This window comes from Ranitomeya imitator, chromosome 10, assembly GCF_032444005.1.
Source record: "Ranitomeya imitator isolate aRanImi1 chromosome 10, aRanImi1.pri, whole genome shotgun sequence".
Lineage (NCBI taxonomy): Eukaryota > Metazoa > Chordata > Amphibia > Anura > Dendrobatidae > Ranitomeya > Ranitomeya imitator.
In genome coordinates this window covers 137,202,493-137,224,998 of record NC_091291.1, presented here as the reverse complement: position 1 = coordinate 137,224,998, position 22,506 = coordinate 137,202,493, and the positions used below count along the sequence as shown (strand labels likewise).

The 22,506-nt window shown below is 42.7% G+C and overlaps 1 protein-coding gene across 1 annotated transcript; it reads right to left on the bottom strand.

Moving 5' to 3' along the window:
• Nucleotides 1-8,185: 8,185 nt before the first annotated feature.
• Nucleotides 8,186-22,051, bottom strand: UBIAD1 (UbiA prenyltransferase domain containing 1). The gene is made up of 3 exons (XM_069742805.1): nucleotides 21,943-22,051; nucleotides 18,603-19,189; nucleotides 8,186-10,085 (listed from the first exon to the last, which is right to left on the bottom strand). The coding sequence occupies exons 2-3, from the start codon at nucleotides 19,150-19,152 to the stop codon at nucleotides 9,598-9,600; spliced, it is 1,038 nt and encodes a 345-aa protein (XP_069598906.1). The 5' UTR covers nucleotides 19,153-19,189; nucleotides 21,943-22,051; the 3' UTR covers nucleotides 8,186-9,597.
• Nucleotides 22,052-22,506: the final 455 nt, after the last annotated feature.

The window sequence follows — 22,506 nt, the reverse complement described above, 5'->3', positions numbered from 1 at the left end:
TTTGTCCAAACTATAATTGACGTGAATGCTTTATTGGGGGGAATCAAACCACTAGGATCCCAATCAAACTTAAAAATAGGGGGTCTATATCCACATTAATTCAGAGGTCGGACCCCTGGACTATCAAATTTATCCAAAACTTCGGAGTACATGGAAGGGGAGATGGTTGGGGGAAGTGGAGATGTTTTCGTTCTTTTTCCCCATCTGACTGAATTACACAGATTCACGAGCCTCGGAATTGATTTGAGTCATCAGAAAAAGTTAACTTAAAAGTCATTAAAACTAATTAATTAAGTTTCTACAATTCATTCAGCGCAGCCGGGAATCTCTGGCAAATACGTGAACGGATGAGTGACAGGCATCAGCGTGACGGCTGTGGGGTCGATACTGGCTGCCATAGTGTATGCCGGGAAAGGCTTCCAATGTCCTGCCGAGGTTGCAGGCTATTGCGCTTGCAAGAACAGGAAACTCATCCCCTGAAATACTCTGTGCTGCTGAGGTCCTTGCTCTTTTGTCTGTACCCTCCGGTCCCGGGGCAAAATCCGTTGAATCCCTGCAGCTCACATTGTGTGCACTGGGGGGATCCAAAAGTCTGCAGTGACACAGAGCGAGTGCAGACTTGCAGATTTGGACAGGACAACCCCTTTAAAATACTAGCGGTTTCTGAATTATTCAATGGACTGATAAAAAAAAAAAAAGAAAAATTACATCACAAAAACTACAAAAATAATCGCAGTCAGCCCAAACCATCGAAAAACATTTAGGAAATGAAAAAAAAAAAAACAACTGATGGATATTCTGCTTGAAAAAATGCTTCAGGTTCGACTGAATTCAAAAGACACTGGGCCCACTCCGATTTTCTCACACACCTCTGCAGAGTGTAATGCTTTTATTTTTGGAATCATCCTTTATTGCACAGTATCCTACCTTATTATATTGGGGCATCATCCCTTATTTCATAGTGGCCTACCTTATTATATGTGGGCATCATCCTTTATTGCAATGTCCTACTTCATTATATTTAAGCGTCATCCCTTATTGCATAGTGTCCTACCTTATTATAGTTGAGCATCAACCATTATTGCATAGTGTCCAACCTTATTATATTTAAGCATCATCCCTTATTGCAGTGTCCAACCTTATTATATTTGAGCATCATCCTTTATTGCAGTGTCCTACTTTATTATATTTGAGCATCATCCCTTATTGCAGTGTCCTACCTTATTATATTTGAACATCATCCCTTATTGCATAGTGTATAACCTTATTATATTTGAGCATCATCCTTAATTGCATAGTGTCTTACCTTATATTTGAGCAACATCCCTTATTGCAGTGTCCTACCTAATTACATTTGAGCATCATCCCTTGTTGCATAGTGTCCTACCTTATTACATTTGAGCATCATCCCTTGTTGCATAGTGTCCTACCTTATTACATTTGAGCATCATCCCTTGTTGCATAGTGTCCTACCTTATTACATTTGAGCATCATCCCTTGTTGCATAGTGTCCTACCTTATTACATTTGAGCATCATCCCTTGTTGCATAGTGTCCTACCTTATTACATTTGAGCATCATCCCTTGTTGCATAGTGTCCTACCTTATTACATTTGAGCATCATCCCTCATTGCATAGTGTCCTACCTTATTATGAGCATCATCCCTTATTGCAGTGTCCTACCTTATTATATTGGTGCATCATCCTTTATTGCATAGTGTCCAACCTTATTATATTTGGGTATCATCCATTATTGCCTAGTGTCCTACTTTATATTTGTGCATCTTCCTTTATTGCATAATGTCCCTTTGCTGTGTATCGCTATACAGTACCATCCTTTATTGCATACAGAATTTTTTTTTTGTTTGTCAGTGGGGAAAATTTCTCTCTTTAAAGGGACACTGTCACCTGAATTTGGAGGGAACAATCTTCAGCCATAGAGGCGGGGCTTTCGGGTGTTTGATCCACCCTTTCCTTACCCGCTGGCTGCATGCTGGCTGCAGTATTGGATTGAAGTTCATTCTCTGTCCTCCATAGTACACGCCTACGCAAGGCAAGATTGTCCTCCATAGCACATGCCTGCACAAGGCAGAGAATGAACTTCAATCCAATATTGCAGCCAGCATGCAGCCAGCGGGTAAGGAAAGGGTGGATCAAACACCCGAAAACCCCGCCTCTGTGGCTGAAGATTGTTCCCTCCAAATTCAGGTGACAGTGTCCCTTTAAGGCCGTCACACTACCGTGTTTTACGGATGTAAGAGAGGTGCAGAAAATACGGATTGCATACGGTACAATGCTTCTCTACGCCCCAGTGTTATGATCAGGTGACCTTGGAGCAGCAGGAAAACTTTCACTGGAGTAGGTGGTAACTATACTGACCGCAAACCCTGATCTTAACACCGCAACTAGAAGTAGCCGTGGGGTGTGCCTAACAAAACCTAGACACCTCGACACAGCCGGAGGACTAAATACCCCTATAGATGGAAATAGGAATTCTACCTTGCCTCAGAGCAGAACCCCAAAGAATAGGCAGCCCCCCACAAATAATGACTGTGAGTAGTAGAGGAAAAGACACACGCAGGCAGGAAACAGGATTTAGCAAAAGAGGCCACACTAGCTAAATTGGAAAGGATAGGACAGGATACTAAGCAGTCAGTATTAAAATCCTTCCAAAAATATCCACAGCAGAAAATACAAAAAACTCCACCATCTAACTAAGATCAGGAGCGTATATCTGCAACTCCAGAGAATCCAACAAGACTGAGAAAACACTGACACAGTCTAAGCTGGACAAGAGAAAACAAATGAATAGCACAGAATATAAGCACACTGCATGTGTGCCACAGAAAAAGAAACAGACACTTATCTTTGCTGAATTGGCAGCTAAGCAGGAGAAGCCAGACAAAGATCCAACACTTCCAGAGAAACATTGACAACTGGCAAGGACTAATGAATCCTGCACACCTAAATATCCCAGTCAGAACTGCAATCAGCAGATACACCTGGCCAGGACTGCGACTCAGAGACAACTGCATTCCCACCTACAACCACTGGAGGGAACCCAAAAGCAGAATTCACAACACCCCAGCTCCTATCATCCGTATTTTACTGATCCGTATTATACTGTCTTCTACGGCTGTAGAAAATTGCAGCATACTGCGTTTGTCACCGTATTGTGCAAAAAATACGCCAATGAAAGTCTATGGGGGGGGGCGAGAAAAATACGGATTACACACGGACTAGCAGTGTGACTTGCGAGAAATACGCAGCGGTGTTCTCTAGAAAAGCCGGCAATTCAGTGCGGTGTACAGTAAAATCACACTGACAGGTTAGAATAAAATAGCTAAAGTAAATGTCTACACATAGTATAGGGGTATATATATATATATATATATATATATATATATATATATATATATATATATATATGTCAGTGAGACACATATATGTATATATATTAATACATACAGCGCTAGATAGCTTAAAAGCCGGTAATTCAATTGCCAGCTTTTCCTATCTCCTTCCTAAACCCGACATGATATGAGACACGGCTTACATACAGTAAACCATCTCATATCTTTTTTTTTTCATAATCTACACTTCTAATGTTAGTAGTGTGTATGTGCAAAATTTGGGTGCTCTAGCTATTAATTTAAAGGGATAAATCGCGGAAAAAATTGGCGTGGGCGCCCGCGCAATTTTCTCCGCCAGAATGGTAAAGCCAGTGATTGAGGGCAGATATTAATAGCCTGGAGAGGGTCCGTGGTTATTGCCTCCCCCCGGCTAAAAATATCTGCCCCCAGCCACCCCAGAAAAGGCACATCTGGAAGATGCGCCTATTCTGGCACTTAGCCACTCTCTTCCCATTCCCGTGTAGCGGTGGGATATAGGGTAATGAAGGGTTAATGTCACCTTGCTATTATAAGGTGACATTAAGCCAGATTAATAATGGAGAGGCGTCAATTATGACACCTATCCATTATTAATCCAATAGTAGGAAATGGTTAATAAAACACACACATTATTCCAAAGTATTTTAATGAAATAAAAACACAGGTTTTTTTAAATATTTTATTATTCTGGTAAATATTCTGAAAAGTTCCCATGCTCGAGTTCATATGAGGACATCCAGCAGAGGGCGCATCACCGCAACTGAAGGTAACTACAGGTCATTGACCTACATTCCATTAAATTCCCCGGGATTTTACAGGCAGGAGCACAGCTGCATTAGCAGGCTTCTGCTTGTAAAAATAGTTAAACCCTTCAGATGGATTTACATCGTGGGACGTTACAGAACGACGGAAGGTATGGGATATTGTTGTTTTTTTATTTTAAATTTTTTACAGGACGAGGGTCTTCAGGTGGATTACCAGAATAATAAAATATTACAAAAACCTGTGTATTTATTTCATTAAAATACTTTGAAATAATGTGTGTTTTATTAACCATTTCCTACTATTGGATTAATAATGGATAGGTGTCATAATTGACGCCACTCCATTATTAATCTGGCTTAATGTCACCTTACAATAGCAAGGTGACATTAACCCTTCATTATCCCATATCCCACCGCTACACGGGAATGGGAAGAGAGTGGCCAAGTGCCAGAATAGGCGCATCTTCCAGATGTGCCTTTTCTGGGGTGGCTGGGGGCAGGTGTTTTTAGCCGGGGGGGGCAGGCAATAACCGTGGACCCTCTCTAGGCTATTAATATCTGCCCTCAGTCACTGGCTTTACCATTCTGGCTGAGAAAATTGCGCGGGAGCCCATGCCAATTTTTCCCGCGATTTAACCCTTTAATTCAATAGCTACAGAGCCCACATATTGCACATATATACTACTAACATTAGTAGTGTGCAATATGCAAAAAAAAAAAAAAGGGATAGGAGATGGTTTACTGTATGTAAACCATGTCTCATATCATGTCGGGTTTAGGAAGGAGATGGCAAAAGCCGGCAATTGAATTACTGACTTTTCTGCTATCTAGCGCTGTATGAAAATAAATAAAATATATATATATATATATATATATATATATATATATACACACACACATATACATACAGTATATATGCTTTTATGATTTTTTGAGAACATGGATCCATTGTATGTCCGTATGTCGGTTTTACAAGCCTGCGAGAAAATCTCGCAGTACGGATGCCATACGGATTACATACGGAGGATGCCATGCGCAAAATACGCTGACACACCCTGCCTACGGATGACGTACGGATCACCATTTTTTTTGACTTTTCTAGCGTATTACGGCCGTAAAATACGGACCGTATTTTTATACGCCGAGTGTGACGCCGGCCTAAGGCAGACTAGGTCATGCATTATCGATGGATTGATGCCCCTTTCCCATTATTCTTTCCCACCCCTAGGTTGAACGTGTTGGACAAGTGTCTCTTTTCAACTGTACACTATAACCATTGTGAACAGCGCAGCTTATTCTAGAGTCCTCTTTATTTGTGCAGTCGCATCAATTATTGCACAGTGTCCTCCCTTATTATAATATACAGTGACTGATGAAGCTGTGTGGGGTCTGTAGTTGTTTAGAGGGTGAAGTGCAATGAATGGAATCACTTGTACTATATGCGAGTAGAATTCCTCTCCAACGTCGCCAGGCATAGTGATAGGCAAAGTCACCGTGAAAGCCTGGCCTCATGCACTATGTGGTCGTTTAATGTGGAAATAAAAGGTAGGCAAGCATTGTTATTAGATTGCTTGTATCACATGTGATTGCTCACCCAAGCAGCCTGGTACATTAAAATAGCACAGATCAAGTGTCACAATCTCTACAATCCCCCCCCCCAGTTATATTTCTGGGTGCACGTTGCTTTTGTTATCATTGCTATCATCGGTTGGAATGAAGAATGTTTCATTATCCAACAAATCTAACTTACTAGTATTATTATTTATCAAGGGAAATGTTCTTTGTGACAAACGATTCTGTGCCCGAGCTGTGCAATGAATGTGAGCAGATCATTTATAGGATGTTGTGGTGAATCCAGCAGAGACTGATCTGGATTATGGGTCAGCGCTATGGGTGATGCTAACCAGCGCAGCACCCGCTTATCTCCCCATTACAGACAGCGACCAGCCCCAAACTCTGCCATCATTTCATCTGCTGACAGCCAGCGGTGCAATAATTATAACAGCAAAACGGTGGATGTTTATCTCGCCTGACGTATTATAGAAAGTTCTGATAACACACAGATATATTCATATACAGGGCGGTATCATAGTAGTCAATATAATACAGCTCCTTTGTACAAGAATATAACTACTATAATACTGCCCCATGTATTCTTGCACATAGGGGGCAGTATTAAAGTGGTTATATTCTTGTACATAGGGGCAGTATTATAGTAGTTATATTCTTGTACATAGGAGCAGTATTATAGCAGTTATAGTCTTGTACATAGGGGCGGTATTATAGCAGTTATATTCTTGTACATAGGAGCGGTATTATAGCAGTTATATTCTTGTACATAAGGGCGGTATTATAGTAGTTATATTCTTGTACATAAGGGCGGTATTACAGTAGTTATATTCTTGTATATAGGAGCAGTATTATAGTAGTTATATTCTTGTACATAAGGGCAGTATTATAGTAGTTATATTCTTGTACATAAGGGCAGTATTATAGTAGTTATATTCTTGTACATGGGGGCAGTATTATAGTAGTTATATTCCTGTACATGGGGGCAGTATTATAGTAGTTATATTCTGGTACATAGGGGCAGTATTATAGCAGTTATATTCTTGTACATAGGGGCAGTATTATAGTAGTTATATTCTTGTATATAGGGACAGTATTATAGTAGTTATATTCTGGTACATAGGGGGCAGTATTATAGTAGTTATATTCTTGTACATAGGGGCAGTATTATAGTAGTTATATTCTTGTACATAGGGGGCAGTATTATAGTAGTTATATTCTTGTACATAGGGGCAGTATTATAGTAGTTATATTCTGGTACATAGGGGGCAGTATTATAGTAGTTATATTCTTGTACATAGGGGCAGTATTATAGTAGTTATATTCTTGTACATAGGGGGCAGTATTATAGTAGTTATATTCTTGTACATAGGGGCAGTATTATAGTAGTTATATTCTTGTACATAGGAGCAGTATTATAGTAGTTATATTCTTGTACATAGGAGCAGTATTATAGTAGTTATATTCTTGTACATAGGGGCAGTATTATAGTAGTTATATTCTTGTACATAGGAGGCAGTATTATAGTAGTTATATTCTTGTACATAGGAGCAGTATTATAGTAGTTATATTCTTGTACATAGGAGCAGTATTATAGTAGTTATATTCTTGTACATAGGAGCAGTATTATAGTAGTTATATTCTTGTACATAGGGGCAGTATTATAGTAGTTATATTCTTGTACATAGGGGTAGTATTATAGTAGTTATATTCTTGTACATAGGGGCAGTATTATAGTAGTTATATTCTTGTACATAGGAGCAGTATTATAGTAGTTATATTCTTGTACATAGGAGCAGTATTATAGTAGTTATATTCTTGTACATAGGAGCAGTATTATAGTAGTTATATTCTTGTACATAAGGGAAGTATTATAGTAGTTATATTCTTGTACATAAGGGCAGTATTATAGTAGTTATATTGTACATGGGAGCAGTATTATAGTAGTTATATTCTTGTACATAGGAGCAGTATTATAGTAGTTATACTCTTAAAAAAAAAAATATATATATATATTTTACAATGGTGTCAGAACCATATTTTGATATGTAATATTGCTTTTTTTAATTTTTTCAACTTGTCTTATTCTCAAACTGCACAAAAAATAGCTTCTATTGAGTAATTGTGTACAGCGCCGTCTAGAGCAAAGACTGTATTGATCTGCCTCTATGTGTCCTTATTTACGATACTTCCCGACTGTACAGAACCGCATGAAAACATTCACAGCACCTGAAGTGTTGTGTATTGCTGCACTGACCTCTGCAGGAATCACGTGCAATTACAACTCTCAGGAAAATATGACAACACTACCCCCTACTGGTCAAGAGAAGGATGACTGCAGAAAAACAGACTCCAGCATTCATTATCTTTTTTGGAAATGATTCCTATAGAATACCGACATCCGCACTGGATGATGCACAATCTTGGCACCTAATTCAACAAAAATATACATGCAAGTGTCTTATTTGACTGATCCCTTTAATAAAAGTGTTCGGCCTCTCCTAGGATTTAGGATCCACTGCGGAATGCACAATGTTTATTATGATTAGATCTAATCAGCTGAAAGCGACATATTGAAATGTAACAACCACTTGTGATCACCAAATGATAAGGAAAAGAAAAGGACCTAAATTATCGCGTCTTGTTCCTTGTGGATGAAGACTGGGCCTCTGTCCATAGCGTCGTAATATCTATACATAGTGCAACTGCTTGGTGTTTGGAACCCCCTTAGCTTTAAGAACCCTTGGCCATTACAGCTTTCCTGTCCCCTAGCGGGATGAAATCTGCGCGTCACATGAACATTAAAAATAATTCACCTCTCGTATATGGCTGAGACGCACGATCAAGGCTGGTACTCCGGTCACTGCCAGAGCTGCATTTACAGTTCTTCCAACCACTTGTTTGTGCTCATCAGACTTTGGCTGCGGAGAGCGGACATATAATGGTCAATGACACTTCTATCAGGACTTCAAGGGATTGTCTATAAATTAAAAACCTGGCCAATATAGTGTCTATTAAAAAGACGCTCAACGATCAGCAGGTTTAGGGGCCATCGTTTGTGCCACTACCCGGCTGCAGTACGAGAAGTGCAGCTCCGGCTGTAGATATAACATGGGGGAGGGGGGGCAGACCTGCACTGACTACATATTCATGGCCTATGGAAAGAACCTTTAATTTGATGATGCCCACTCAGCACCAGATGCAGACCGGGTATCAAGGAGTCATTTCTTGTGTTCTGGACCCTCCGACAACCTCACTCTGACAACCCCCTGTACATAAACCGCAGGAAAAAGTACAAGTATTAAGTAATATAAATGGGAAATGGCTCCAGTATCTCATGTGTCAGAGCAGGAGAAGCCCAGAAATGACTGCTGTCCTCACCGACGGCGTCTCCTTATCTCGGAGCTGAAGACTCCTCCAGTGCAGCGGTGAGGTGTGACGCTCCAGAGCTGCACTCACTGGCTATATACATCTGATACATCCTGTATAATACTCCAGAGCTGCACTCACTATTCTGCTGGTGGAGCCAGTGTACATACCGTACATTACTTATTCAGTATTGATGCACATAGTGACTGCACCAGAATAGTGAGTGCAGCTCTGGAGACATGTGCGCACACACTGACTGCCCCTCGTATCCCTACACATAACTGATGGAAACTCTAGAACTGACGGTAACGTCCAGACGCCAATTATGTGAGCTTTATAAAAACGCAGCAGCTTTCCGGTGAATCAGTCTTGGGGTCACAGTGAGGGTCTCGGCCTCGGTGCAGTCATGGATCTCCCCAGGAGAGGACAGTGCAGGATACAACTGCTGACCTATCCCCGAGGTCCCGTCTGCTTCATGCGGTGACTTGTTATTTTCGCTCCTCACTACAGTTTGGGGAGGGCCCCGGGAGGCGCCAGGACGATGCCAAACACGTAGAAGAGTCCGACAAAGAAGTTGAGTTTGGCCGTTCTCTGCGGGAGTCTGGTAAAGTTTTGGCTTCTGAACTGTCGCTCCAGCGAAAACGCCAGCGGGACGGTGAGGAGCGGCAGCGCCATAGTGATGGTGTAACGCGTGGCCAGGATGCAGAAGATGACGTACGGGAGGAAAACCAGCAGGTTGTAGAGCATGTAAGACAGCGTGGGGCCAACCAGGAAGGCCAGGGTCACGATGCCGGCCTGGCGGTCCGACTCCACGTCCCGGGTATTGTTGCTGTGTAGGATTGCTTCTGTGCTCAGAGCCAGAGGGACGGCGTACAGCAAAGGGGTGACGGACAGGTAGCCGACCTGCACCGCGTGAGCGAACATGACCGCCAGGGGCCCGAAGGTGATGAGGATCACAAGGTCGCCCAGAGCCACGTACTTAAATCCAATCCCTGCAGGAAACAAAGGAAACGTCATTAACATCAGACCTGGGAAGCCGCCATGTGCACTAGATCTGGTCGGAGGAAACTGATCGCGCGGCCCCTCATTACCAGTGCAGGATGGAAAACGGAAGAGAGATTACAGATCTGCGCTGGAAACGAGTGCCGGATCTCATGTCAGGTGAAAGTACTGTTAACCCTTTTTAGGAGCATTGTGTGGAGCCAAGAGACACGAACAGCAGCAACCGGAGATGGCTCTGATCACTGCTGGGCGACCATTAAATGCTGCTGTTCATTAGTGACATTTAAACGGCGTAATTTCAGCTGGGGCCCATCCCTCTTGTGACACGACCCCGGGGTGCCGACGGGTTGGCATAGTAGTGGGGGCTCACATCTTAGTTACAGCCAGTAGTACTAATCCTGAAGCACCGCAGTATAAGGGAAGCGATTAAACAATCGGAAGCTCAAGTGTCCTATGGGGATTAAATAATAGTGGGGGGGGGGGGGGGGGGTAGGGTAAAAAAAAAAAAAAATTATATTTTAAAACCCCCATAAAAATTGGAATAATCTCCCCCCCAGTTAAAAATAAATATAAAAATCAAATCTGGTACCGCCGAATCCAGAAATAAGGTCCGATCTTCAAAAATATGCAATTAACAACACGTATACCAAGACCATAAAGAGAAAAATTACAGTATTAAAAAAGAATTTTGAAACTAAAGATTATATTACGTAATATTTTTTTTATATAAAACTAAAATACTAAATAAATAGGAAAACAAATATGAAAATTGTCCCAAAGAGGGTTTAACCCCTTTACCCCCAAGGGTGGTTTGCACGTTAATGACCGGGCCAATTTTTACAATTCTGACCACTGTCCCTTTATGAGGTTATAACTCTGGAACGCTTCAACGGATCCCAGTGAATCTGACATTGTTTTCTCGTGACATATTGTACTTCATGACAATGGTAAAAATTCTTTGATAGTACCTGCGTTTATTTGTGAAAAAAACGGAAATTTGGCGAAAATTATGAAAATTTCGCAATTTTCCAACTTTGAATTTTTATGCAATTAAATCACAGATATATGTCACACAAAATACTTAATAAGTAACATTTCCCACATGTCTACTTTACATCAGCACAATTTTGGAACCAAAATTTTTTTTTGTTAGGGAGTTATAAGGGTGAAAAGTTGACCAGCAATTTCTCATTTCTACAACACCATTTTTTTTTAGGGACCACATCTCATTTGAAGTCATTTTGAGGGGTCTATATGATAGAAAATACCCAAGTGTGACACCATTCTAAAAACTACACCCCTCAAGGTGCTTAAAACCACATTCAAGAAGTTTATTAACCCTTCTGGTGCTTCACAGGAATTTTTTGAATGTTTAAATAAAAATGAACATTTAACTTTTTTTCACAAAAAATTTAATTCAGCTCCAATTTGTTTTATTTTACCAAGGGTAACAGGAGAAAATGGACCGCAATCATTGTTGTACAATTTGTCCTGAGTACGCCAATACCCCACATGTGGGGGTAAACCACTGTTTGGGCGCATGGCACAGCTCGGAAGCGAAGGAGCGCCATTTGACTTTTCAATGCAAAATTGACAGGAATTGAGATGGGACACCATGTTTCGTTTGGAGAGCCCCTGATGTGCCTAAACATTGAAACCCCCCACAAGTGACACCATTTTGGAAAGTAGACCCCCTAAGGAACTTATATAGAGGTGTGGTGAGCTCTTTCACCCACCAAGTGCTTCACAGAAGTTTATAATGTAGAACCGTAAAAATAAAAAATCATATTTTTTCACACAAATTATCTTTTCGCCCCCAATTTTTTATTTTTCCAAGGGTAAGAGAAGAAATTGGACCCCAATAGTTGTTGTACAATTTGTCCTGAGTAAGCTGATATCCCATATGTGGGGGTAAACCACTGTTTGGGCGGATGGGAGAGCTCGGAAGGGAAGGAGCGCCGTTTGACTTTTCAATGCAAAATTGACAGGAATTGAGATGGGATGCCATGTTGCGTTTGGAAAGCCACTGATGTGCCTAAACATTGAAACCCCCCACAAGTGACACCATTTTGGAAAGTAGACCCCCTAAGGAACTTATCTAGAGGTGTGGTGAGCACTTTGACCCACCCAGTGCTTCACAGAAGTTTATAATGCAGAACCGTAAAAATAAAAAAATCATATTTTTTCACAAAAATTATCTTTTCGCCCCCAATTTTTTATTTTTCCAAGGGTAAGAGAAGAAATTGGACCCCAATAGTTGTTGTACAATTTGTCCTGAGTGCGCTGATACCCCATATGTGGGGGTAAACCACTGTTTGGGCGGATGGGAGAGCTCGGAAAGGAAGGAGCGCCGTTTGACTTTTCAATGCAAAATTGACAGGAATTGAGATGAGACGCCATGTTGCGTTTGCAGAGCCCCTAATGTACCTAAATAGTAGAAACCACTCACAAGTGACACCATTTTGGAAAGTAGACCCCCTAAGGAACTTATCTAGATGTGTGGTGAGCGCTTTGACCCACCAAGGGCTTCACAGAGGTTTATAATGGAGAGCCGTAAAAATAAAACAAAAATTTTTTCCCACAAAAATTATTTTTTAGCCCCCAGTTTTGTATTTTCCCGAGGGTAACAGGAGAAATTGGACCCAAAAATGTGTTGTCCAATTTGTCCTGAGTGCGCTGATACCCCATATGTGGGGGGAAACCACTGTTTGGGCGCATGGGAGGGCTCGGAAGGGAAGGAGTGCCATTTGAATGCAGACTTAGATGGAATGGTCTGCAGGCGTCACATTGCGTTTGCAGAGCCCCTAATGTACCTAAACAGTAGAAACCCCCCACAAGTGACCCCATATTGGAAACTAGACCCCCCCGGGAACTTATCTAGATGTGTTGTGAGAACTTTGAACCCCAAGTGTTTCACTACAGTTTATAACGCAGAGCCGTAAAAATAAAAAATCTTTTTTTTCCCACAAAAATTATTTTTTAGCCCCCAGTTTTGTATTTTCCCAAGGGTAACAGGAGAAATTGGACCCCAACAGTTGTTGTCCTATTTGTCCTGAGTACGCTGATACCCCATATGTTGGGGTAAACCCCTGTTTGGGCACACGGGTGAGCTCGGAAGGAAAGAAGCACTGTTTTACTTTTTCAACGCAGAATTGGCTGGAATTGAGATCGGACGCCATGTCGCTTTTGGAGAGCCCCTGATGTGCCTAAACAGTGGAAACCCCCCAATTATAACTGAAACCCTAATCCAAACACTCCCCTAACCCTAATTCCAACGGTAACCCTAACCACACCTCTAACCCTGACACACCCCTAACCCTAATCCCAACCCTATTCCCAACTGTAAATGTAATCTAAACCCTAACTGTAACTTTAGCCCCAACCCTAACTGTAGCCCTAACCCTAGCCCTAACCCTAGCCCTAACCCTAGCCCCAACCCTAACCCTAGCCCTAACCCTAGCCCTAACCCTAGCCCTAACCCTAGCCCTAACCCTAGCCCTAACCCTAGCCCTAGCCCTAACCCTAGCCCTAACCCTAACCCTAACCCTAACCCTAACCCTAGCCCTAACCCTAGCCCTAACCCTAGCCCTAGCCCTAACCCTAGCCCTAACCCTAGCCCTAACCCTAACACTAGCCCTAACCCTAGCCCTAACCCTAGCCCTAATGGGAAAATGGAAATAAATACATTTTTTTATTTTTCCCTAACTAAGGGGGTGATGAAGGGGGGTTTGATTTACTTTTATAGCGGGTTTTTTAGCGGATTTTTATGATTGGCAGCCGTCACACACTGAAAGACGCTTTTTATTGCAAAAAATATTTTTTGCGTTACCACATTTTGAGAGCTATAATTTTTCCATATTTTGGTCCACACAGTCATGTGAGGTCTTGTTTTTTACGCGACGAGTTGACGTTTTTATTGGTAACATTTTCGGGCACGTGACATTTTTTGATCGCTTTTTATTCCGATTTTTGTGAGACAGAATGACCAAAAACCAGCTATTCATGAATTTCTTTTGGGGGAGGCGTTTATACCGTTCCGCGTTTGGTAAAATTGATAAAGCAGTTTTATTCTTCGGGTCAGTACGATTACAGCGACATCTCATTTATATCATTTTTTTATGTTTTGGCGCTTTTATACGATAAAAACTATTTTATAGAAAAAATAATTATTTTGGCATCGCTTTATTCTCAGGACTATAACTTTTTCATTTTTTTGCTGATGATGCTGTATGGTGGCTCGTTTTTTGCGGGACAAGATGACGCTTTCAGCGGTACCATGGTTGTTTATATCTGTCTTTTTGATCACGTGTTATTCCACTTTTTGTTCGGCGGTATGATAATAAAGCGTCGTTTTTTGCCTCGTTTTTTTTTTTTTTTTTCTTACGGTGTTTACTGAAGGGGTTAACTAGTGTGCCAGTTTTATAGGGCGAGTCGATACGGACGCGGCGATACTAAATATGTGTACTTTTATTGTTTTTTTTTTTTTTTTATTTAGATGAAGAAATGTATTTATGGGAATATTTTTTTTTTTTTTTCATTATTTAGGAATATTTTTTTTTAATTTTTTTTACACATTTGGAAAATTTTTTTTTTACTTTTTTACTTTGTCCCAGGGGGGGACATCACAGATCAGTGATCTGACAGTTTGCACAGCACTCTGTCAGATCACTGATCTGACATGCAGCAGTGCAGGCTTCACAGTGCCTGCTCTGAGCAGGCTCTGTGAAGCCACCTCCCTCCCTGCAGGACCCGGATCCGCGGCCATCTTGGATCCGGGACCTGGAGCAGGGAGGGAGGGCGGCAAGACCCTCGCAGCAACGCGATCACATCGCGTTGCTGCGGGGGGCTCAGGGAAGCCCGCAGGGAGCCCCCCTCCCTGCGCGGTGCTTCCCTGTACCGCCGGCACATCGCGATCATCTTTGATCGCGGTGTGCCGGGGGTTAATGTGCCGGGGGCGGTCCGTGACCGCTCCTGGCACATAGTGCCGGATGTCAGCTGCGATAGGCAGCTGACACCCGGCCGCGATCGGCGCCGCTCCCCCCGTGAGCGCTGCCGATCGCATATGACGTACTATTGCGTCCTTGGGAAGTAGGGCCCACCCCCCATGGACGCAATAGTACGTCTGATGGCAGAAAGGGGTTAAGGGGTTGACCAGAATAGTCGAAAAAGACAGTAATAGAAAGTCCTCGCCGATGCAGAGCCGCCTCTTTTCTCCCTTTTTGTGTACAGACATTTTAGTGAGCTCAGGGATGTGGAGTTGGTATAAAATGGACCGACTCCGAAAATATATAATAAATTGGGTACAGTAGTTCAATGCAGTTTGGGGGGGGGGGGAGAATATTTTTTTTTTCATAAGAATTTGGGAAAGTTATGAAATGTCCTATAAATGTCTGTCCTATTCCTGATTTAAGGTCTAGACTTAGCTGAGATGAATCTGTGCTGCAGTTTATGTTCATGATAAGTAGTGAAGCTCCTTCTCTACAGATAAGGGGAAAAATAAAGACAGGGAAGGAATGCCTGCATTCATCTCAGAACTTCTGGAGTGAACAGGTAAGCAGGATTAAAGAAGGTGTTCTGGAATAGATTCAGCACAAACATGCTCCCTCCCTCCTCCCCTCTTCATAGACTGTGAAGAAATAGGATGTGAAGCATTTAGTGAGCTGTACCCTGCTGAGACAAGCCTAGCAACATAACATACATAGTAAGTAAGGCCGAAAAAAGACATTTGTCCATCCAGTTCAGCCTATATTCCATCATAATAAATCCCCAGATCTACGTCCTTCTACAGAACCTAATAATAATAATAAGACTGACATTGAAAGTTCAGAGTAAAGCTAAACACATTTTACAAACTTTATACTTATATGTCCTATTGATTTATGCAAAGATTGTTTTATTACTATTCTAATTTATATAGTGCATGATTCCCTATTCTTGCAAAAATTACAATATACCTTTTTTTTTACAGTACAAAATTATTTAGAGAACGAATTTACAGAATTACAAAACATCTAAGCAGCATCTTATGAAGTCAGCTGTATTTGAGTATTTCACAGTGACTCAAGATAATAAACATTTTGTGTGTCAGTGTATAAGTGAACCAGATGAAAACTGCCAAAATCAGTGCATACTCAGGCAGTGATAAAAATGCTCCTTCAAGAGCTTCCAATCGAAAAAGACATTTACAACGCTGCCACCCACAAGTTTACAAAGCTGTGATTAAAAAAAAGATCACAGCAGCACCAAGAAACCAGAGACCAGCACTTCCTGCCAGGCAAAGGAGGAGGAAAGAGCATCTCAAACATTAGTTACAAGATATTTTGTAAGTGACAAAGTTACTGTAACAATTACAGCAGATTTGTTTAAAAGAGCTCATCGAGCTTGTAGTGAAGGACAGTGTACCATTATCATTATTTGCACAACCAGCTTTTACAGCTCGTAATGGAGAAATGGCCCGCAAACTTGGTGTTTCTCTGGAGAGAGAAAGTATTAGAAAATTAGTGATTGAAGAAGCCCTTAACCAAAAGGAAGATCTTAAAAATACTCTCAAGAGACGCTTTGTATTTCTTAAAATGGGTGCCTGCACACATCACAGAATGAACTGTTTTGCCATCAACGTTCGATATGTTTGTGACAACAAAAAAAAAAAAAAATTTGTTACAAGACACTGGCAGTAAAAGATACTAAGGCTCATCACAGCAGACAGTTTCTCCAGACCTTAGTGGAAAAAGTTCTGCAAGATTATGAACTCAAAAAAAGAACAGGTTCTTGCTATTGTAACTGATAATGCTGCAAACATGAGAAGTACAATTAAACTGATGAATGAGAATAATGAAGGTGAGCAGCAGCTAGAAGGACATTTCACATTCAGTATGTTGGAGATGGAAGGCCACAGTCCTGTTCCCATAACGGAGGAACAAACAGATATTACTACAGAAAAACAGCAAAATTATTCTTTACAATTAGATGATCTTGTTGAAGCTGCTTCACACCTCTTTCCTATTCATCACAAGAGCTGTTTTGTGCAGACGCTACAGATGGCAATAAGAGATAGTCTGCAAGAGGCACAAGCTGGAACTCTGATTAGCAAAGTGAGGAAAGTGGCTATTGCTGCAAGAATCGCTAAAACGGATTCCATCTTGAAGAAACGTGCTGGAAAACAGGCAATTGTGGATCAAGCCACTCGGTGGGGCAGCACCTATTTAATGATTGAGCGATGGCTTGAGCGGAAACCCTTCCTTGTAAATATGGCCAACCCTCAGGTAACACTACATGAAGGTCAACAGACACAGGTGGCTGAATATAAAGGAATTGCTTCACCCATTTACAGTGGCTAAAAAGTTACAAGCTGAGGATTTAACTCCTGGCATTTTTTATAAAGGAGTGGAAGAACTTGCTGTTTTGGCTGTCCCAAAGAGGAGTTGTAATTGCAGATGGCATTGCTGCTTCAATGAAACGCAGAGAGACACAGCTATTAGAAAATAAAATTCTTCTGGCAGCTGTTTATGTGGACCAGAGTCATCGTATATTGCTGGATGATCAACAGCTTACTAAAGGAAAAGAAGCTCTGATTGAGGCAACAGTTAGGATGAGTGGGCCACAGGACGGCCAAGAGCAAGAGGACTCGGGTCCTGCTAGTGCTGCTGCTGCCGTGCCTTCATCCTCATCAGATGAGGAGTTTGATTTTGAAAAGTAATTTGGACGACATGGAGCAGGCAAAGCGTCGCCACAGGGAAAAAGATTCCACTCCCATAGAAAACCGATTGATCATATTTCAGCAACGATTTTCACTTGCTCTCAAAGAAGTAGAAGAGTTCAATCATCCCTCAAAACCGACTGTGCACGAGGCAATTCCTTTACACCCTGAAATTGTTAGAGATGTCGCCCATGTGGTCACTGCTTTACCACCAACCCACGTTAGTGTAGAGAGGTCGTTCTTTAGCCTTAAAATAATTAGGTCAGATTTGAGGTCATCTATGAAGGGGGATCTGATGGAGGCGATACTATTTCGCAGAACAAATACATAGACTGCACAAATGTTATTCAGTACATTTTTGTTGAAAACTTTTTTTTTTTTAACCACTTACCGCAGAGTGTATAATAAATTGTAAATATGCAAAGTTTTTTTTTTTTTTTTTTTTGCTCGAAAGTTGTATTGCAATAAATATATTTTACGTTCTATCTAAATGGCTTGATTATTGTATCATAATAAAGATTAAAAGCCTGATGTCACCATTTTACTACAGTAAGTTTATCACAAACTTAGACACGAGCCACGTATGAGGGAGTCGGAGTCATGGAAATTGAGGAGTCGGAGGTTTGACTTACTGACTCCGCAGCCCTGAGTGAGCTCCCTCTAGTGGTGGTTGCAGGCAGCTATAATCTTATCGGCTGACTATACCCCTCCAGGGGACTTGCTGCTCGGACCCCCACAGACTGTGGCACAGAATTGTGATCCCTTCCATGACAATAAGCTAATATTATTGGAGTCGATACTTAGAACCCACCTCCGGTGTAGAGGAATGAACTTGACAAGCCTCCAAAATATATCAGGGCCATGTGCTCCAGCCGCAGCTTGGACAGGAAATGCAGGGAGCCGGCGCACACACACCCCAGGGTGTAGAGCGCCACCCCGAACCGGACCACGTCCTGCGGCTCCAGGATCCGGTCCACCAGAGTCCGGTCATCGCTCTTCTTGTGATCGATCCCTTTAGAAAAGTCGTAATAGGTATTCACCAAGTTTCCGGCCCCGTGTACGGCCAGGACGGCCACAGCGCACATCAGGAACACCACAAGGTCCAGCGTGCCTTCCGAGCGGTAGGCGAGGGCGCTGCCCAATGCCACGGGGGTGAGGGAGGCGCTGAAGCTCCAGGGACGCAGGGCCAGGACGTAGGTGGCGCATTTCTGCTTCCAGCCAACTTTTAGTGGCACGGCGAGGTCGGACTGCAGTTGGGCGGGGCCATTCGTCAAAGGGGGAGGAGCTTCTTGATGTTCGCCGTCTCCACTGAAGACCTCTGCATTGATGCTAACGTTACCGACGCCATTATCAGAATTCATGGTCCTGGTCCAATCAGGCAACGGACGAAGCCACGGACTGCAACAAGAAGAAGGCAGAAATCACTTTCTGGGACACTTAAAGATCTCAGCTTGCTTTCAGTGGATGAAAACATCCTGTTTACAAACCCATGAACTGTACGTCTGTGAGTTGGAATGGACAGAAACACTGCAGCCATTCACTGAGCGCAAGCACTGGTATTGATTATCACACTATGCCAAGGAACCTACCAGCGTAATCACCGTATGAACTGCCCAAAAAACGTCTAATACACTTTGGGTTTCAATTTGACACCATTTTTAAAACCTCTGCTTGCTGGCAGCTAATCACAACTTTTACCATTTGCATCCAGAGGGTGAACGTTAGTAGTACAGACCTAGGACTTTGCACAGCTGGAGGTTCGCTGCAGTGTATCCAGTCCAGACAATCCAGGCTGAGCACTTATCTCTTGTCCTGACAGCTTGATACAATGTATCAGAGAAGACAAACAACATCAGACCTATCTGTGCAGTCAGGAGGATGATGCACGCTGGATACAACTGCGACAAACCTTCAGCTGTGACAAGTATCAGGCTACGTTCACTGGAACTATGGCCCAGAGTCATTAAGACTTTTGTCTTTTTGTAGTGAAAGTTTGGTTTTTAGGAATCTTTAATTTTGCATCAAAACGTGTTCTGCCATTTTTACATTTTTAGTGGAGATAACAAATGTGTCTTTTTTTTTTTTTTTTTGCATAGTTCGAAGACTAATGTGAAACATTTTATTCCAAACAGGCCAAAAATAAAGCGAAAAAAAAAAAAAAAAAAAAAAAAGCGTTCATGAGTGCGGCACAAAATGAAAAAACAAAGAGGGAAAGATATGGAACTGTTCAGGCTCAAAATGGCACAAAACCTTTAGGTGAAAGAGTTACACATTCGTCTTAAGAAGGCGCCAAATTAAAAACAATGTCAGAAACCTTAATCCGGGTGGCAAGGACTGTGAGGAGATCCACAAAAAAAAAAAAATGATGTTCCATGAATGTGACTGGAATAATCAGGGTGAATAAAGTCATCAAAAAAAAAAAAAAAAAAAAAAAGGGGAAAAAAAGAACAAAAAAAAAAAAAAAAAGGAAAAAACTTAAGTTGGTGAAAAGCAAACAAACAAAAAAAAAAAAAAGGTGAATGACCCCAGAGAAGTGGAGAAACAGAAGTGAAGAGTCGGGAACTGTATGATTTTTGTAAAAAATAAAAATTACGACCGTTTGCTGCATTTTGTTCTCGTCAGAAAATGCAAATGACCGAAAATATTAAAGTATTGTGTCAGAAGTTCTGTTGATGAGTTATTTCTGGTGCAATTCTGTAGAAAAAAAAATTAAATATAAAAGGTGCTTGTGAAGGATTACCCCTTCCTCCCACGTCACCAATCCGTGACGTCACTACACAGGCCCAGCTCTCCGGCGCCCCCTTTGTCTCAGGTCAGTAAGGGAACTGCACCTAGAGCAAATGGCCGCCGGGGAGACTGCCCTGTTACCCACCCTGGGTATTCTAAGATTCGCAATCAGAGTAAAAGGATCAGCCCAAAATTAATTTATGATTTAATTGCCTTAAGGGCGCACTAGATAATTACAAGAAATATACAATCACAATATATCAAGAGTTACAGTCAGAGTACAATATAACAACAATAATACAAGGCTTAAAGGTATAACGCTGGAGGTCAATTTACCAGGTTGGAGGTCGTTTGTGGAAGCCGGGGGGGCATAGCATTCCGCAGGTCCCAAACTTAGTTGCCGGGCTGCCCCCAGAAAGCATGTGCTTGTTCCCCTCTGGCTGGCATACCCTGTTCCTTAAGATATCATCATCATCTTCTTCTGTGGAGTGAGACTCTCCCAGTGACCTCAGCTCTTCTTAAACCTTCTATGCCCCCCACCTGCAGCTGGGTGGGCTCAGCAATCTCCACCCCCTCTGCCTCCCTGCAAGATTTATCCCAATATCTAATAAATGGGATAACTTCCCTCAGGATGATCGGATCAGCACACGGGCAGTACCAGCGCCTGTGGTTTGTTCTGACGGTCGTACTGGGATCAAACCTGGACCCATTCGGTCCCTGTGGGAGGCTGATCCCTATATCTCGGGTTTCAGGCCTCCCACGGACACGGGAGTCGCACGGTTAGATGCGCAATTTCTTTAGGGCGAGGGGAATATTTTTTATGAGCCGGTACCTCGGACGATGCGTCCATAATTCACGATTCCATGTTGGAGACGGTTCGACTGGACGGCCACAATAGATGTGTATCTGGTGGCCACTTGGCATGCGTGTTTTAATTAAGCCCCCAAGCATTGAGCTTTGAAGTACCTTCTACAGTTTACACGGAGCTCAGCCCGTTAGCATACTAATAGGAACTTTATTCATTAGAAAAGGTGGGGGACAGAAGCACTCCTCGCTGCAGACCTGTGACCAGGAGACAAAATGGAGTCACGCCAATCTGTTAGTATGCCTGTCCCAAGATGGCGGCTGTTCCCTCATCACAGTGCTATTCACTGACAGCAAGCAGATAGAAGAACAGTTTACCATTTCACACAGAAGAAGTTACTGAACTACAAGTCCCAGCGTGTCCAGTCAGCCACCAGTAGCAGTGAGGCTCCAGGAGGATAGGGAGAACCTGAGAAGGCTGGAGACAGACAACTCCCAGGATGTCCTGTCACTAAAACTGGCTGGGAGTAGTAGTTCCTCCATAAGTGACCTTTATAAGCCAGCAGGGCTGGGACTTGTAGTCGTCAGCGGCTCCTGCCCATGTGGCACAGCGCAGATACCTGACAGGCCGGTGTCCCCTCCTCACTGCTCCGGGTCCGGTCCCCGCCGCCGGCAGCCGCACGGCCGCCCGGAACCAGCTCCGCTGAGCGCCGCCATCTTGGTGTGCAACGCTTAATCCTATCCGGCTTCTTGTGTGGCCGCTCTCCGCCTCCTCCGCCACGCACTGCACTCACGACGTTCGCGTCCTCTTCGTATTCCTCCGCAGGCACTATTTAACGTTGTAACTGCTGAAGAACCACAAATCCCAGAGTGCGGGGTCAGATAACAGGCGCAGAGTTGTAGTGTGGGGTCACTGTCTAAAATCCTGTCGCTGTCAGACGGATGGAGGTCGCCCAAAAACGGACGGTGGCGCGGATCGCGTGAGCGTTTACCCCCAAAGAAGGCCGGAGGGGACGACATGCAGGAATGAGCACTAAATCTGCGCCCCTGACCTCACCCCCTGTTATTTCTGGAGTACGACTCCCCCATATCTGCGTAATTGCGCCCCCGTGTCACTTTTTCCTCTTCCGCAGCGGTTGCGCCCGTTTTCCTGTCGGTGGCGCCGTATCAGGGCCGTATTTTTA